The 19319-nt window shown below is 32.5% G+C and overlaps 1 protein-coding gene across 1 annotated transcript; it reads left to right on the forward strand.

Moving 5' to 3' along the window:
• Positions 1 to 1384: 1384 nt before the first annotated feature.
• Positions 1385 to 18153, forward strand: LOC123532101 (glutamate-gated chloride channel-like; the record flags this gene model as incomplete). Its single annotated transcript, XM_053533921.1, has 9 exons — positions 1385 to 1460; positions 2825 to 2899; positions 2933 to 2988; positions 3394 to 3498; positions 7130 to 7356; positions 10611 to 10693; positions 11153 to 11284; positions 12252 to 12589; positions 14652 to 18153. Coding segments are annotated over 9 exons (1203 nt in total), but the record flags the coding sequence as incomplete, so codon positions are not given.
• Between the last annotated feature and the right edge of the window lie 1166 nt (positions 18154 to 19319).

The raw sequence follows: 19319 nt of genomic DNA on the forward strand, positions 1-19319 counted from the left end.
CTGATTTTTATGTACATGCTTTAGTTTTTCATGTCAGTTCGAAAGTAACAGAATGATTAATTTTCCTCATGAAAGGAAAGCTTTTTCTCTCTTCGGTCAGAACTGTCAATATCTGATGGGTTGGGAAATATATGAAACTATTCGCTGCATAACTCTTTGAGTTAGTTTGGCTTCAAACATGTTCCACATTAATTGTGGGTAATCAAATGCCGATTATGTCTTTTCAGAGCATTTCAGACAAGACTGATAAACCTTACAATCATTTCCCTAGGGAAAATCTCCAGATTTGACTGGTTTTTGACTCCTGTGCAACTACATAATATTGTTTATAAAATTAAGGTTTTAATATCTTTGTTTATTTTCAGTCTAGTGTCTAGTTAATTGCTTAAAGAATTTACTTTGCTCTGCTCTATTTTCATTGACAATACAATGATAGATGATTTATATCACACTTGTTGCAGTTCCACTTTAAGATAAATATGAAAGATGGATATCATATGTTCCGGTAGTTATTATCTTGATTTGAATTGTTTCAGTAAAAGAATAAGAAACAAACATCCAATTAGGATTAGCCAGGTTTAATACCAGAAACAATGAAACGAAATAGGTACCTAAATACGTAACAAGAAATCATTTTTTATTAAGGATACAATTCGAAATGATGATAGATTATATACATTGTACACTGTCAGTGTTGATTTAGGTCGATCCACCGGAATGTTTATTTACACACAGATATAAACATTATACCATGGGAATTCGTAGCACATAATATTTAGACTCAAGTCGGAAACATTTTCCTGAAACGATTATTTTTCGTGTTAAACCTTGTGCTTCCAGAGATAATAACCAGGATGTTTATTTACAAGATTCTTATCATTACTTCTAACCAACGGACACTAGCTTATGTTCCCAAAATGTAAACAAAATAAGAAAATCAACTGAAATTTATTTTGTAAATTAGGGCACCAACATAAATTGAATTGATAAGTAAGTGCTAACTACAATAAACGCACTGGAAAGCTATTTCGGATAAAATGCATCGGTTTTAGCAGACATTATTTAATATGCAGAATTACAGGAAATCGTTATTTGTTCTGGTCGTTTCTGAGTATGGATATTTTTCGGAAGGTTCGTATCCTTACATGTATATGTAATTAGATACTTTTTCTAGTAAATTTAAAAGGAAAGTTTGTTTTCCGTAAAATATTTTAAAATGAAGTATGTATCACTTAGGTATTTAAATGTTCATTATTTATTTGTTCTGATATGTTGTTCAAAAAGTGGGACTAATGAATATTAGCTTTCATTTAGTAAAAATCCATTGCCAGGACGCTGTATGTGTTACTTTGTGATTTGTGAAAGGTGAACTGTTAAATTTCAGAGTTCGCATGCTAGTTCCCACATACTGGATTCAGGTTCATTGGTTATGGAGGCCTTGTGTACTATGCAATACAAAGGTAAGATATTACAGCTACAGCTAGTGATCGTTTGATGCAAATAAGAGTTGTACTTGTATAACAATTTCAAATAAAGAAAATATGGAGAAAAAAAATGAATTAAAATATTTTGTACCTTAGCTTCATTTTTTTTGGATGGACAAAAAAAATCTAGTGCCTAAATTTACTAATTAACTAGATAGATTAACAGTGTATGTAAAGGTCATACCAGAGAAAACAATATTGCCTTATTAGCTATATACAACACTTACAAACCGATTTTATCACTGTTATTAGAAGTTAACATAAAGTGATAAAATCAAATATAAATTGTGTTTCATCTATAGTAAAAGTTACAGTGTATGGTTTTTAATCTAATTCAAAGTACTGTTAAATCAATGTATGCATGAACTTGGCAATATTATGTTTACAGAGACTATAAGAGCGATTGTTGATATTTTCAAATTTGGTTGCGTTATCTATTATGCCTTATCTGAAATGTTAAAAAAATATAATGTATTATGAATGTACAAATAATTTAAGATTATAGAAAAATCTTTTAAATGTAAACAATGAAAACAAGAAATATATGTATAACATAATAGTGTTTTTGTCAATCTGCAAATTTCATTGTAAAAATCTAAGACAAACATCCGATAAGAAGTATGTCTTTATTTTGGAATAAAAAACATCATAAACTCTTGCTGTTTTCCCACATCTTTCTAACTTTTCACATACTTCTAGAACAGAGTGTTATAAAATACTAGAATAAAATGGATGTATTTTATTTTCGCGTTTGCGCAGAAATTCATTGAAGAATATCTCAATTTACATTCTTTTCAAACAATAGACATCTTTTAGTAAAGAACTTGGCGTCTAATTAAAACACCAAGCATACTTCCTGAAATATGGAAGAAAAAAAATGGCATAGTTTGATAATATTGAAATCTTGATATATGTGTTTTGTTTAGAAATACGATATAATTAAAACATACACATGCGAAGCTTTATATGTATTTGGTGCAATTCAATACAATTGCCGATAACACAAGAGTCAATAAACTACTGGAGCATTAATACAAATACCAGATTTGCAGAGTTGTAAAAATGATTACTCAACTGAATTCATTCATTTAAGATTAAATGTATAGTCCAGTTTTCCTATTACAAGATCTAAATAACATTGTACATGGTACAAAAATATAGCTGCTGTCTTCAAAATCAATTTCTTCCAGAATTTCATACAAAAGTCAAAGGATATTTCCTGTATTGTAATCTCTGTGTTATTTCGTTCGAAAATCTTCATGAAGAATACGAAGCTATACATGTATTTTTAATAATATATTGATGTGAGTATTCTGTTCTAATTGTAATCATTGTTGCAGAAAACTACATTCATGTGTCAACATTTGCTGTTATTGACAGGGATATACACAGATCATTGTGGATTATAAATGAAAGTAAGTAAAATGTCTTCCTCCTTTATATTACAGATTCTGTTGATTCACTTTTGTCCAATAATAACTTGACATTCACAAAATTTATTCAAGTATGTAATAAATGATTAAAAAATGGTGTTTTGTCATTTTATTCAAAACGTTCATACATTTGTAATAATGAAATTTTAAAGCTGGTTTTGAACAATAAACTGCTCCGAAAATTTCTTTCACAATTTATACAATAAATGTTAACATTAATAGAATGAAAGTATGATAGGTGATAAAAAATCATGCAGTCATATATTAAAGAAAACAGGAATTCTCAAGCGTATTGTCTTTATAAATATATATAAGGGCTAAGGTATGTATTTTGGAAGTTAATTCCCATGAATTCATCAGGGCCTATACATCAAAATAGCTGTATTCTTACCAACCGCGCATGATGAAACTGTGTTAAAGTAACTACTTTTCTTTCAAAAATATCATATTTAATATTATGTTTTTATTACTTTCAGGTTGGACCTTTAAAAGCGACCACGTTACCGAACTGGAATAGTGTTTTGAAGGAGATGTATTTTCGTATTACTTTGAATATTGCAAATATATGGGCATTTGTTTTCGTAATGTGAAATGATAACGTTTCTCGAAAATGTCAGGACTGAAATATTCAATAATTACATTCTAACCATATCAAGTTATGTAAGATGTACAAACAGTGACAAAAAATCATGATGAAATATATTGAAAATCTTGTAATCTTTCACAATTTGTAACTATTTCCATGATGACTAATGGCAATACATGCAAACAACATGCATTTTGTCCGTTTTCAGAAAGTTAAATGCAAAAGGAATTGTATTCTATTTCACACAGTATCAGTTACCTTGGACATTCATTTTCTGAAACTTATCAGAATTTTACCGTTATCTTGGCTTTCCTGTATATATTTATTCTTTATTCATATACATGTATAATTACATAACACAGTGCTTAACAGTGCTTGAATTCTGATAGCAAAGGCAATACTCATCTTTCCATCAGATTTCAGAATGTCTAGAATTTTGAGTGCAATGTTATCACTCATTTTATTTATCTGATTTAAGATAAATACACACAATATCAACATAGGTCGCTTATTAGAACTCTGGTAGCCATAACAACAGTCAGATTTTCTTCGGTCAGATTTCAATTGTTTTGTAACGGCTTATCGGAATTTGGATAGCAACATTGACACACATTATTTATTTCCTCTGTTTATAGTTATATAATTCAGATAGTAAAGTCAATGCTCTTTTTTCTACTGCCTGCTGTCAGATGGTGTTTATCTGAATTTGGATAGCAAACGCAACGCACAGTTTCTCTGCTGTTCGGTTCCAGATCGTTTTACGCTGTGGCTTAGGCGAATTCGGATAACAACGATAATACATACACAAGATCTATTTCATATATTCCTGATGAGACGCAAAACTTATAGTTATTTCAATTCAGATAGCAAAGTCAATGCTAGGTTTTTTGAACTGCATGATTGCTTATCTGAATTTGGATAGCAAAAACGAAACACAATTTTTAGATAGTCATTAATGTATAGACTTGTCTGAATTCGGATAATAATACAAACGCACAAATTGGTCTTCTTCGTGTATTTACTTGTTCATTTAATAATCAGGTACAAGGTTTCTTCCGTAAATTATCGTATTTGGTAAATTGTATATTCGCATAGGACAGCGTAGCATAATGAATATTGGATTTAATCTGACAGTATTTTGTATTTGTATAATTAATATAAAATGAATTGAAGATAATCTAAGTCTGTCTTTTATCTGATTTCGGATAGAGCAGTTTTCTTATACATATTCAGATATGTGGTTTCCTGTTCCCAGCTCGAGGTGTTTTGTATTTAATACATATTCATGATCATTAAAGTTATGAAACATTTACTTGTTCTTTTTGTGATTTTCTGATAAGTTCTCGATAAATCAAGCATTTTGACAGTTTGGAAACTGTCAAATACAATTGGAATGTGTTGTATGTAAGTAAATGTATATGTCATATGTAATCATTGCTACCACCAAAAGGAAGCCATAAACGCCGAAATTTTAAATGAGACATGCAATCATAAAATTATGTTGTTCTCAAAGCATCATGAAATGATGTTAAATACTTCCATACATGCCATGCTGGCAGACTGTTTGTATTGAATCTATGTCGAACAGACACTTTACATATTCAGATTACTTACATACTGAAAACAAAAGCTATTTTCACAGAATATTGCTTGGTTGCAATGTTAACGGACATTTGAGTCTTTATTAGTTTGCCTATGTAAACAGCATGTTAATTGCATATTTTTTATGTTCATACCATTTCCTCTTAAAGGCAATGACCTCCAAATTTAGGTAAAAATAACCTTTCAAATTGAGGAATAGTTATATTATGAACATAAGTATATGACTTATTCTTTCTAAAATACTTTTAAAATTCCAAATCAAGAAAAAAAAGATGACCGCGTCGGTAATCAAAACCCGGACAACCGCGGCAATAAAAAAAATTTCCTGTCGGCGTAACCAATAGCGCTCTAGCGGGATAATTGATTCAGAGTTATGAATTCAAAATATAGATAATAATTATTCATAATCGAGCAGTGTACCTGGAGTTAAGCGCTACAAGTAAAGACTTACCCGTAGCCTTTTTTGCACAAGGGAAACAGTCCGTTAATATAGTGAAATTGTTGAGTGAACAACGTTTGTTAATCCTCATCATGTCCATGTTATATCAGTACACAGGAAATGTAACGTATCTGTGTTAAATGTTATGCATGATAACACTGTCATGCATCTGACAGACCTAAAATTGATTTCTTCGATTTTCTCATATTTCTAGATAATTTTCTCATACCTTGACGCATATAATATGGGTAATTGATATTGTTCTCTTTCCAGCAGAGCCTTTTCAACATATTTCACCTTGTGAAATTCTGTGGGTTTTGACTTAAAAAAAATAAAATAATGTCCGTTTGTTGACAGATTTCGCAAAAGAAAATGTCCCACTTTCTCCATGGCATTAACGTTTTTAATCTTTACATAGTTTTCGTTCATATTGCTAATCTATGTTGCAATTATGCATGCTTTTTCCCTGCTTAGAGGTAAAATGTGCATAGTTTCCAAGAGGTTCTTGGTCAATAGCCACCTTAGCCTACCATAAAGAGTTGTCTGCATTTTTTCCACATATTTTACTCGGGATCATTTTTTTAGCTCAAATAACTCTTTTTCAGATTTTTTTCAATTCCTGTACTTTGATGCAGTTAACTACACATATAATTAAAATAGACAGTTTCTACCTGAAGTTTGTATTTTTACTACAAGCGCTTTTCGATTTTCTTCGTAATAGGTAGAAACAAATACCAGCAAACTCACTTGTGTTTCCGTAACATATAGTTTGTCAATAAATAAGCTTTAAAGCCGTCTTAAGACATATAACATCTTTTTCCAATCGATCGGCTTTCAAAATGCAAGTGAAATTATAAAAGGTTACGTAGGCCGCACGAAAGGCACATTTAGAAATAATAAAATGACGTATTGGCCGCTTCGACGCATAGGCCGCACCCCGGAAAATTTCACTTTTTTAACGTAATGGCCGCTGCCTATTGCCCGGAAAGTACGGTATCTAAAATAATAACGATCTGGAGGCCTATCCATTTAAGATTTTCTTCAGTCGATATTGATGACCCATTGTTTACTGTAAAGCTTTACATAGTTTTGAGTCAGCATATATGTCAATAAGCTATTTATTTTCAACGGTGTTCCAAAATTATATATCACAAATACTGATAAACAGGGAACTACAAATGATTTAAAACCTGGATTATTCAATTTTTTCTAGAATCTTCCTTTTTATATTTTGTTAAACATAACCCTTAGAGTTAAATGTTTGGGTTCTTTTTTGTTTGTTTTGTTTTGTTTTGTATTCCATTACTTTCTATTAAATAAAGTTTGAAACAATCTGTGCGTTTAAGATAGATAAAAGCCAAGCAAATGTGACGACGCCGTCATGACTCGTTAAATGATGGAGCTGAATTTATCTGTGTGTATACAGTGATAATTTTCAATTTCGTCTTGTCTGACCTGCCATGTTCGATTTCAGTATGGTTCCAATTAATTATTTCTTTTTTAATCGCTTATCAGAATATGAAAATACATAAAATGTAAGGATTGTGTCCTTAGAGTTTAATTCCATTGATTTCACTTTGTTTAGGAATACGAGTGTACCTTATACATCAGACTTAACTGGAGAGACGAACGTCTAGATTATTCACATTTAGCCACATATGATCACCTTACACTCACTGGCGAGGACATTCGTAAATACTGGATACCAGATTTATACTTCCATCACGCGAAAGAAGCAAGATATCATCAAGTGTTTCGTACTAATGAATTAGTTTATATTGGACAGAATGGAAGTGTAACATATTCAGCCAGGTATGATTATATTAATGTCAATACTACTGAATAGACTATCAAATGAACTGTTTGATTTATTTCTTTAACTTACAGACATAGCCACTGATTCATTCACATGATAAAAAAAGGGATTTGAAAAATAAGTATGACAGTACCAATAGATTACAATGGAATAAGAATGAAATAAGGTCTCAATTTTCTACTCGAGCAAGACTCTATTTAGACATCTTAACACGACAAAGCCTAAAAATGCCAACAACACATACGCATGTCTCCATAACACTATTCCAGGCTATCAGCATCAATTATAACAATCTAGGCTATTCGTTTGAAGTATAACGGGACGACTATTTGATATTCTTGGGGAGGAGGTGGGGTTGGTTTTTTTTATTTGAATCCTGCATTTGTTTTGTTTGTAAAATTATTCTGGCTTTAACACACAGAAAGTAGTGCCTCCTAAAAAAATAGGTCCATGTCAACTTTAAAACATATTTCTATTCCTCTAAAAATATCATGTTCTTTGTTTTTAGATTTGATACTTTGTAATTAGGTAAATTATAATAAGGTTGATATATAAGCTATATAAATATGTACAGAACTTCTTCTTTATTAAGGAAGAACAGCATTTACATCAACGTTCAAATATTGACCACTGCCGAAAAGAGTACGAGATTGGTTTTAAAGCTTTGTAGGTGTAATTTTGCCTGCAATATGTTATACTGATAATTTCTGTATGAATTGTAATAAATACTGTATACATGGGCGTAAAAGTAGGGAGGTAAGGAAGGGGGAACCATCTTTTTACTGTATATATTTTCCTTCTTATTTATAAGACCATAGTTACTGATAATTTTTACTCAACCAACAGGATTTAGTGTGTAAAATACAAACAGTACAATAATATCCCACATCCTCCTGCACCTTTGTATATATACAAACATAATCATATAAAATTGTGTATACACTATCTTATTCAGGGGTGCACGCGATGCACCATTGCTCCGATAGAATTCCAAGCATGCATAATTTAGACCTCAGAGCATTTCAAAACAAATTTCTTCTAGTTATTTTGCTTTTTCTCCCTTTATCTGCCCACCAGATTAGGCGGCTGATTTCCGCCATTTCGTGTCGGTTTGTTGAGTTCTTGTGTTGGCGGGGCGCAAACACGACACTTTTACGCGAAAACTCGAAGTTTAGAGGGCACCGACACGACAAAATTTCGTGTTGGCGGATATACAGATGTTGTGTTGGCGCCCTTCATATGTTATGTTTTCACATGTTTATCTTATTTGTCATGTTTCGAGCTTTTTTCCCGCTGACACGAAAATGCGATATTCAAATACTTATAAAAGGCAGAGAATGGAAAAGGGTTTTAGAAACATTTTTATTTCTATTCAAACGAACCATCAATTCAGAATTTATTTATATTCATTTAAGCTGCATTAGAAGATTTGAGATTTTAAAACGGTACTATAATATGTCAGATGTCAATTATCGTTTTAAGAATGCAAAGTGTATGTATAATAGACCCGATACCAGAATATTTCATTGGGGTGGGGGCAGCGGCACCATATAAGAATGAAGGTGGCCTATTTGAGCCAAATGGGGTTTGGTATGGAAGGGGGTATTCCCTCCTGTTCACGGGGTCAGAGCGTGTCCTCCTGGAAATGTTTTTTTTTAATATGTGTATACAATGGTGACCCCTTGTTGCATTTTTTGTCCAATTTTTGAGGTAGAACGGACGGATTTAACTTGTCCTGACAGGGTATCTCTCTATTCATTTTTTAAAATACAGGTATTACGTGGTGGCTTCATGTGCATTTTGGATCTAAATTGTAAGAAAATATTATCACAATATCATATCATTTGCCGAAATAGTTTGGTGCAACTTTAATGGGTACAAGTTAGCCGATTGTGGGGGGGGGGGAGGGGTGGGGGGACGGGGGGGGGGGAGGGGTGCGGGGCGGGTAGGAGGAGGGAAGTTAAACGGCCCAAGGATCCGACATTGGATCCGAGCCTGTGCAATTAGAAATATAACTACGTATACCTGTAGTCCTCAATGAAGACTAACTATCTTAATTAGTAAGGGCTTTAATTTAATTAATATGGTTGTTCTTATAAAACATTTAATGTATGTCAGAGCACATCCTTATCATAAAATACTTCTTCGCTAGGTACACAAAAGTCTTAATTGTCGTCGTTGGATTTATAAATTAAGGTAAAAAGGCAGAAATAATAAGTTTGATATTTCACGTTTGTCCTCCGACATTTTTCTATTTAACGAAAATGGTATTCGGCCGAAATATACATAGAATATAAGTCAGTTTGTATTCTTAAACCTATATTTGATTTAAAATAAGTGTTTGTCACATTACCGTGTCGGCGGGGTGAAAACACGAAACGCGACAAATAAAGGTCGTCAACACGACATATTCATACCTGCCAGCACGAAAACTCGACAAATAGATATGTTTTCGTGTTTCCGTCTAAAATTTGTCGTGTTTTCGTGCTTTCCTGTTTTCGCCCCGCAAACACGACAACACGAAATAGCAGAAATCAGCCACCATATGAGTCTGCTTGTACCTTGTATAAGGTCTAGACAATTATCACCTTTGTTTTACCTAACTGAAAAGCAAAGCTAATTTTTATTAAGAAATATGGACGAAATTTATTGCATTTACACCAGATATGTCACACAGGTCCAGATGCAAGTGCATGCTCATGATGTTCACAACCATTATCTATTATATAAAAATCCCTACTTTTTTCACGAAACCTCTAATACGTCCAAATCAACATCCAGCTTTGGATTGCTTTGCTCCATGGTGTTCATTGACATTTTAGATATCAATTATATGATATAAATATAGATACATCAAAAGCATTTGTTTCTATCATTTTTACTGTAACGTGTTTCAAATGGCTTTTTACCTAAACATGCAATTAAAGAGGCTGCATTTAGTTATTTTACGTGTTTTACTCTGAAAAACAAATTCTCCAACCCACCCCTCGAAATTCAAATGGTCGCCTTCTTTAAGTATTGTCTCGTTAGGACAAATAAATGCAAACCTTGATTTGTTTCAAAATGTTAGCAAAATGCTCGAGTAGTTTATTTGTCAAACTAGACTAAACGTAGCTGCCCATTTGGGTTGGAATTTAATATTTGAACGTATTCTTGGGCCAACTTAGCCACTGTGCAATATGAACAAGGTATAGGGTGGGTATGAAATAAGACAAAATACGAACAAATTAAAATACACTCTTCTTTTTAGATTGACGATTCTTTCCCACTGCCAACTGGTCTTGTATTATTACCCTTTTGACAAACAGAATTGTGACATTACCATACAAAGCTGTAAGTCTTTTAACGTTAATTTTGTTCTTAATATAAAGCTAGCATATAAGTTCTTGTCTGAACGACGTTTTATACATTGCACCATTCATTTATTGTTCAATTCATAATTCCTACCACATTAATAAAAAGAAAAACAAGCACATATACATGTATGTACAAGTTGATGGATGTACTACCTCATATGCTTTCTGCCGTTCTGAGTAATATGAAATGTATATGCAGTTAAGAAAATAAAACGGACACATTCAGTCAATAAACTAAAATCGACTACAAGCTACATTCAAATTCTACTTACATTTGTTTGACATTGTGTATTTCATATATTTTATTTTATTCGAAGTATCCATAGCTTATTGAGCGTTAATCAAACCAAGTGCAAACAGTCGTTTTCGAATTGTGTACCAGTAGCTCTCACTCTAAACGAAATGATGTTTTCCCTTTTGCTTTTCTTTCAATTAGATGCATCAGAGGCAGACGATCTTATTCTAGAATGGGCAAAGAAATATCCGTTCAAAGTTCAAGGGACAGAATATATTTCTATCATCGATGATTCTACTACAAGTACTTTCACTTCACCATACCTTGATCCTCGTATGTATCATAAAGTGTATACCGATTGTTTCTTTTATAGACCGCTTCCTTCAATTTGATTAGCTGACTTTTTATTACAAGTGTGTAAAACAAATTCATTCGGATAACTGCTGCTTCCGATGTTGGAACACTTTTTTATATTTTTTTTTTTCATTCTTACTGCCAGTACAGAGATTTGAAATAATTTATAGAAAGAAACAAAAGTAATAAATGTCATATTTTTTTTTTGCTTTGCACACTTGTAAACCCCGAAACCTCGTACACATATCTACGATAACGGCTGACATTCATTCCTTTAATAAAGAGGAAATACAAACAAGACAAAGGTGAAGCTTGTATATGAAATTTAGAAACATTTAAGCATTTAAGATTTAGATTTACTAGTTGGTGGAATCATAGCAGAATTCAAAAGTTGGTCTTTTAATCAATTGCATTTAACTGTTCAATAGCCTTGTTTGATTTAAATTTAAAGACAATGAACATCTTGAAGTCCAAAAGCAAAGTTAAAGTCACAAGCCTAATGATATTTTAATAAATCCAATTGTAATGAAACAATATGAAAAAAAAAAACAAAAAAAAACAAAAAAACACTGACACTGTCAATATAGGCTATTGATGGCTAAATGTAGAACAGAACAGTTATTAAGTTAAGCTTAAACTACAAAATGTATCCGTTCTTGAGATCCTTAGAGATTTAAAATATTACAAAAGTGAAAAAGACAGGGATTATACCAGCTTTTTTCTCAACTTATAACAAACAACACTGAACATATTACGAAATAACCAAAGATCTAGACCAGTCAACGTCGAACCCTTCGTGTTTTCCACACAACTATATGTTAAAATGGTCATGCCATCTATAGCTAAATCAATTTATTGTATTGACAGTAGTTTAATGAAAACATATCTTATTTATTTCAGTGAAATTTAATTTCAAGGATCTGTCAATAACCTTATTACATTTCAGTGGGAAATTATTCAACGCTTCATGCGAACCTTCGATTCAAAAGGGCACATAAAAAATTTGACGTCATGTATATAGCTCCTCCAGTTATCTTCTTTCTGGTGGCTTTTTTCTCATTTTTACTCCTGGAGTTTGATGACCTGAAGGCTCAGATTCATTCACGCCTACAAGTATGCACTGGAATGTTGGTTTCAACAATAATGTTGTGGGGCGGAATTTACGCAAAACTTCCACCTGTAGCAGTATTGGCGAAGCTGGACTTATGGATGCTTGCTCATGTCATTTTAATAGCGATTATAATTGTTTTTCATTTGGTATTATTTCTCTTGGAATGCTTTGTGGTAAGTGCATTTGTCTCTTTAAAAATAACAAACGTAACAAATGATCACAACTTCAATTGAAAGATATACGATACAGTTATTTTAGCAGTTTTTCGTTATAATAACATGAAGTTTTAACAAATGCCGCATTTAGTTCGTTGTGACGAAACAATTTTCAGCAAACTAATATCTCAATTGCCCTAACTGAATGGAATTTTATAAATTCCAGCCAAATACTTACATCAACTACAAGACTTAGATAACATAACTCTTACCCACTTTCTTTTTAAAGATATAATGCCTCCTTTTGAACTTTGCTTTTCTTTTACACAAATTTCTGTTCGTGATTAAAAACGAGTTAATAATTCAGTACCTGCGAATAATACCTACATAAAACTTCACACAGTTTTTATCTTATAATAGTACTACAAACTAAATGATATTAATATCATAACACTTACTTTAATGTTGAATAAGTAATGTTACGTTAATTACTTACCATATTTTCTCTTTTGTTTTTTTTTAAATTTTGTTCGTGATTGTCAGAAAGTTTAATCTCAGGAGCAGGACATCGCACTTCTTTGCAATGGTATTGCATACTGAATGACACAGGTCTCATAGCACTTGCTTTCCTTTGAATAAAATTATGTCATTTTCGAGCTTAGCAATTTTAAATGTTTCACAATAGTTAGTTCGCAAATGTCTGAATGTTAGTATCTCGCTTTGAATAATTTTAACTTCATCCATTTCTTTGCCATGATTATACGTAACTGAATAGTATTATTCATAACTCCTTCACTTGAAATGATGATCTCATTTTTATACTTTTACATTTCTGTCAAGTTAGTTTCTAAATTATACATTCAAGTTCGTTTGTTTCACGATATTGCCTCCTGTTATCCCCTCTCCCATACCCCTACATTACCCTACCACACAACCCAATATTTTTCAAATACTTGTTACTTTCAAGTTTTTGTGTTTCTTGATAATCTCCTATCATCTCGTCAATCCCTAACTCCCAAACATTAGCCTTCTCACACAAGACACACACAGACGAACACCCCTGCCTACAGCCCAAACATAATTTCTTTACTTAAAATTTCTATTGTTTCTTGATGACCTGTCTAAACATTAGGAAAGTGTGACTTCTGATTGCATTCTTTGTTAATTGCACAGATTGTTAACATTAACACCAAAATGAACTATAAAGGGGATGTTCTAATTACGTTATAATGAGGTCAAAAGTCAATAAATACATTCACTTAGCAATTATTTGTCAGTTTCAAGTACCTCTCCCATATCACTCACCCATCTTTTAATTGTTTAATCATTTCGATTCTAATCATTTAATTGATAAGAATGATAAAAGTATAAGAACAGTTTTCTATGCTTTATTGACAAATTTATTGTAGTCTACATTCATATTTAAACTTCTGGGTCCAGTTGTTCAAAATTGTAACAGACGATTAAGCTGACGGCTGACTAACTGTTAGGTTTATTTTTCGACATTTCAGAAGACTAGAAAAACAAAATGTCTGAGTTAAGAATTATGAACACTGGGAAATCTTTACAATAAAGTCAAAATGTCGCACTCATGTTTCCCACCAAAATAGTTTTTTGAATCAAAATTTAACCGTCGGTTATTTTAACAGCTGATTAAAGTTTCAAACAACTGGGCCCTGATGGCTAAGTGCGTTAATACCCAGCAGGTATGCTTATAATTCTATAGAGGTAAATTGCAAAACAAAATATTTTGGCACTTTCGTTTTCTATTGGTCATTTCAAGATAACAAAAAGTTCAAAGTTGACTCATATTTTCTAGAAACACACTTCTAACAATTATGAAAGCAAAATGTTGCGTTTTTGTTGAATGATAATAAAATTATATTGGAAATTTCAGACAGCAAAACTATTTTAATTTAAATATTGCATTGAATATCGAAAAATATGAGTTATAATACATATTTTGAGGTGTGTGCTTCTAGAGAGAAGGATATGTGTGTCTGTGTGTGCTTATGCAGAAATATTGTAATGATTTAACATAACTTTTAATCTTAGTGAAACCTGCCTCTTTGTTTTTCAGAGTGACTACAGGAAACGAATACAGTGCTTCGCTATAGGGATGTGTGTGATTATGCTTTTGGGGTACATATTCGTTGCTGTTTTTTATACTTTGGATTGGAAGGAGGGTTAACTCATTGATAACCGTTTTGTACATCCGTTTGTTGTCATTGATAAGAACATTTTTCTACCTGTTTCTGATAACTGAAAAGACTCGTTCACAAAACCATACAATCGAATTCTTAATTATTATTTTGTGTTGACACTAACTAGTTCGAGTAGGATGTTATATTGGAAAGAAGGTTGTTTTAGGCCAGGTTTCAGTTAATTTAAAGAGGACAACTTGTTGATCCGTATATGTCACAGATGAAATGTATAACACGTGTGTGATATATTCAACCGTAAAATTGACATCTGTCTAATGTCTCATATTTGTCTGGTCATTTTTCACAGATTAAACCGAAACCAATAAGTCAAATACGTTGTGAGATAAAAGTGCATAAAACTACAAATTAGACTTTTGTTACACGCATACCAGGAAGGAGGTCGGATCCCCGACCCCAAGACCCCCCACAGGAACCGGCCATGCAATTATATCAAGTTTACGCTGTTTGCAATGAATGCATTTTTATTGTCGCACGTGTGACTGGGACTTTCATAGGTTATCTACTGCAAGTCTGTGCTTAGCCTAGTAGATTAGCAATATTTGCCAATGTAGAAGAGCCGATGTTATACTATTGTAGTAGACCTATGTAATTTTAATAGACTTATGCATTTTGTGGTGAATGTCAGGAATTTGAGTCATTATATATGCCCATTTTATTGTGATCTATTTCCTACGTGCTCTGGTTTAAGAATAAAAGTATTGAGTCTGTTCATGACAGGTAATGAAATCTGCAACACCTCTCACCGGCTCTCACTTAGCACCGGCTTAAGCGTAACTCTATTACATATATATTCAATGACTCCATGATCCTGAAGGAAATATAACAACATTAAAATTGTATAAATTATACAAATTATGAAGACATTCTTGTAAAAAGTGAAGAGACTCCTTAACAAAAAGTACAATGCATTTTTGGAATCACTGATTTATGTTTTATATTGTCTTGTGTCTAAACTATCTGGTATACGTGAAAAAGGGGTCATTTCTTAAAGGTGGTTGTTGTAGGTCACTTGTCAATTAATTTTGTGCGATCAAGTGACATAATATCTAGCACAAATATACAATTAAGAAAAATTCACGTGATCAGAATAAATGTGTGTGTTCGGGTTTAACGTCTTTTTCAACAATTTTCAGTCATATAAACTACGGTGTCTACTTGTAGCAGTGAGCACAATGCCCAACTTTATAGTGCTGCCTCACTGGAATATCACGCCGTAGACACGTGGCATGATACCCCACCCAGTCACATTATACTGACACCGGGCTGACCAGTCCTAGCACTATCCTCTTAATGCTGAGCGCCAAGCGAGGAAGCTACTAGTACCATCTTTTACGTCTTTGGTATGACGCGGCCGGGGATCGAACCCACGACCTCTCACACTCGAAGCGGACGCTCTACCACTAGGCTACCGAGGCGGTATTCAGAATAAATGACTTATGAAACAGTACTACAGAAAACATAAAATTTAAGAATGAAACAAGGTGGTGTTTTAACTCCCTCTTAAATGAATTTTCATTTTGGAAATATATGTTCTTGAAAAATATGTATGATGTATCAAAACAAGTAAACTAGGCTTTCGGTAGAGGTAGCTGTGATTATACACAGAAATCATTATTTTATGTGTTAAGAAATAAAGCAATTGTTCTAGATATAATTGAAATAATCAATTATAACTATTGTCTGAACATATAAGGAAAAGTGACCACGCCCTCTTGTGGCCATGTTTTTTTACAAATCGGAATAATCTGAACAACCTCGGTAGAGGGTCACACAAGGACCATTTGTGTAAAATTATTTTCAAATCGGGCTTAGCCTAGCAGTTTCACATAAGAATATTTTTGCACTATATGCATATAGGGAAAATTAACCACGCCCTCTTGCATCCACGTTTTTTTGACAAATCTGAATAATTTGTACAACTTTGTAGAAGATGACTACTTAAGGACCATTTGGGTGAATTTTTTTCAAAATCCGACCATAAGTTTAGGAGGAGATGTCGTTTGAAGATTTTCCACTTTTAGCTCTGGCGGTCCCTGTGTGCAACCAAGCGGCGCCGTTTGAATAACTTTGGTAGAGGACCACCCAGGAAACATCCACAATATGTTTCATTAAAATCCATAAAGTTGTTTTGGTGGATATTTCGTTTAAACAGAATTGTTGACGACATACGACTTCAGGAACAACGGACGCCTGACAGAGGACGGACGCAGCGTGACCACAATAGCTCAACATGACACTTTGTGCTCAGGTGAGGTAAAAAGGAAATGGATAAATGTTTGAAATGTTTGTATTTTAAATAATGCTTACTTTGAAAGACAGCACTCTTAGTAATATATTACAAGTGTCTCACTGGCTTCTTCCAATGTATATAAGGTAAAACTTCGTGGGTTTCCTTAAAATGTTAGAGGGAAAGCAGATGTAACATATTTACTTTACCTAAATTGTCAATACACCTTAAATTGGTACCTTCCAAGTTATTATACTTACTCATTTATTCAAATCCACAAATGAAAATTAAATTGGCATCATTCCAAAATAGTATATGAACCAAATAAAATAAGTTTTACTACAAAGGAGTTAAGTTGTAGTCTATGCAACTGTCCAACTAGCTTTTAAAATTGTATACGAGTTTAAAAGCCTTTTATTTCGTATATATAGAGAATATTAGCTTACTGTCTTGTAAATTTAAATTTATTAAATGAGTCAAAGAAAATATAAAAGTCTAGGCCCTAGCCTAGACTTTTTACTTTTTTCATAGACGAAATATATTTAAATTTATAAGACAGTAACCTAATGTCCTATTTATCCTAACTTCTGATCAAAAATCATTTTTAAGTTAAAATTCAAAATTTACAACCAACTAGATCCGAGTCTGTCTTGCATAGAAATCTGAAAATTAATACGCCCTCAAAATTTAAAATCCCAAATATTATAAAATAAAAAAGGGAAAAAACAAATGCTAACCTTGTTTTGTTTTGAACCCGGCCTCTCTGTTCTGTTGAACATAAATGAATAATTTTAATTCCGAAGTTCAGTTGCAAGTCGGATACCCATTCTCACTAAGCAAACGTTAGACGTGACTTATACACACGCCATAACGCCGCTTGACAGAAAAAAATTACTGACCTGATAAAGCAAAATTTATCACACCCCTTGATTTTTGCCTTTTTGCCTGAAGGTAGGATAATATACACACTATTCTCAATGGCAAATTTCCAAATAAAATGTCCACACTAGAAAGTCTATTTCAAATTTCCTGTGTTGAAATAGTGTATTAAATTCTGTAATGTTCCATTTTATTCATTGTATTTTCATTTAACACTTTCCAGATTAAGACCTTTGCCATTTATTTTTATAAACAAACCGTTGAACTTCAATAAAATGTTTAATATGACATGTTTTAAGGCATGAAAACATTAAATACATGTAACTACAAGAAATCATTTTATTCTAAATGTCTCACAGATTTTATCTATAGCTTACAAATATGTTGTTAATGACATTTAACCATTTCAACATAATCGGAAAAAAGAATAATATTTTTTTACAATACGATCTCGTAGAAATCACAAAATGCACAAGAAGTAAACTTGTCGTGAGTTTCGCTGTGCTGACTTTTACCATATCTCCGGCAAATGTTATAATTAAGAAATGAATGCACTTATGAAACCATACTAAGAATCTAGATTTTACCGTTTGCTTTCTTTTTATGTTCACTATGAAGTTAACAAAGTATTCTCTAAAAAACGGCAACCTTTCAAAAAGTAATCGGATATTGTAACAGTATCAACACGTGATTCGTGAGAAGATATTAGCATCCAAAGTACGGATCTGAAATATAAGATACATAGTGTTTTAAATATTACAGGTATTTGGTCAGTAAAAATATTTCTTGCGCTTAATGAATATATAAATTACTATACATCGTTGATAAATGGACAAGTAAAAAAAATCGAGCAGTAGATGGCTTTCCGCAGTAGTCATCTACAAATGACTTGTTCCTATTAGACATTTACGGATTAAGTCTACGTGGACTGTGGACACCTAAGGCGATAGATTTTTCAAGGGGACCGTCTCAACATAGTTTAATTATATTATGCGCGATATGAAAAAGTGTTTATAATGGTATAAGGGTATGAGTTATTATATCATCACTATGCGGTAGGTGATATAAATTTGGATGTGCCTGTTTTTAGCTCGACTTTTCGAAGAAAAGGTAGAGCTATTGCACTCTCGCAGGCGTCGGCGTCGGCGTCTCCGTTAGATTAAAATTTTTGTTAAAGTCAAATATCTCTGTTACTGTCAAAGCTATTGACTTGAAACTTAAAATACTTATTTACTATCAAAGTCTACACAAGGAAGAACAATTCCCATAACTCTGATTGAATTTTTACAGAATTATGCCCCTTTTTAATTGAGCATTTTTTGGTTATAGTTTTTGATAAAGTCAAATATCTCTGTTACTATCAAAGCTATTGACTTGAAACTTTCAATATTTATTTACTATCGAAGTCTACACCAGG

The sequence above is a fragment of the Mercenaria mercenaria genome, unplaced genomic scaffold (assembly GCF_021730395.1).
Source record: "Mercenaria mercenaria strain notata unplaced genomic scaffold, MADL_Memer_1 contig_3228, whole genome shotgun sequence".
NCBI classification, from domain to species: Eukaryota; Metazoa; Mollusca; class Bivalvia; order Venerida; family Veneridae; genus Mercenaria; species Mercenaria mercenaria.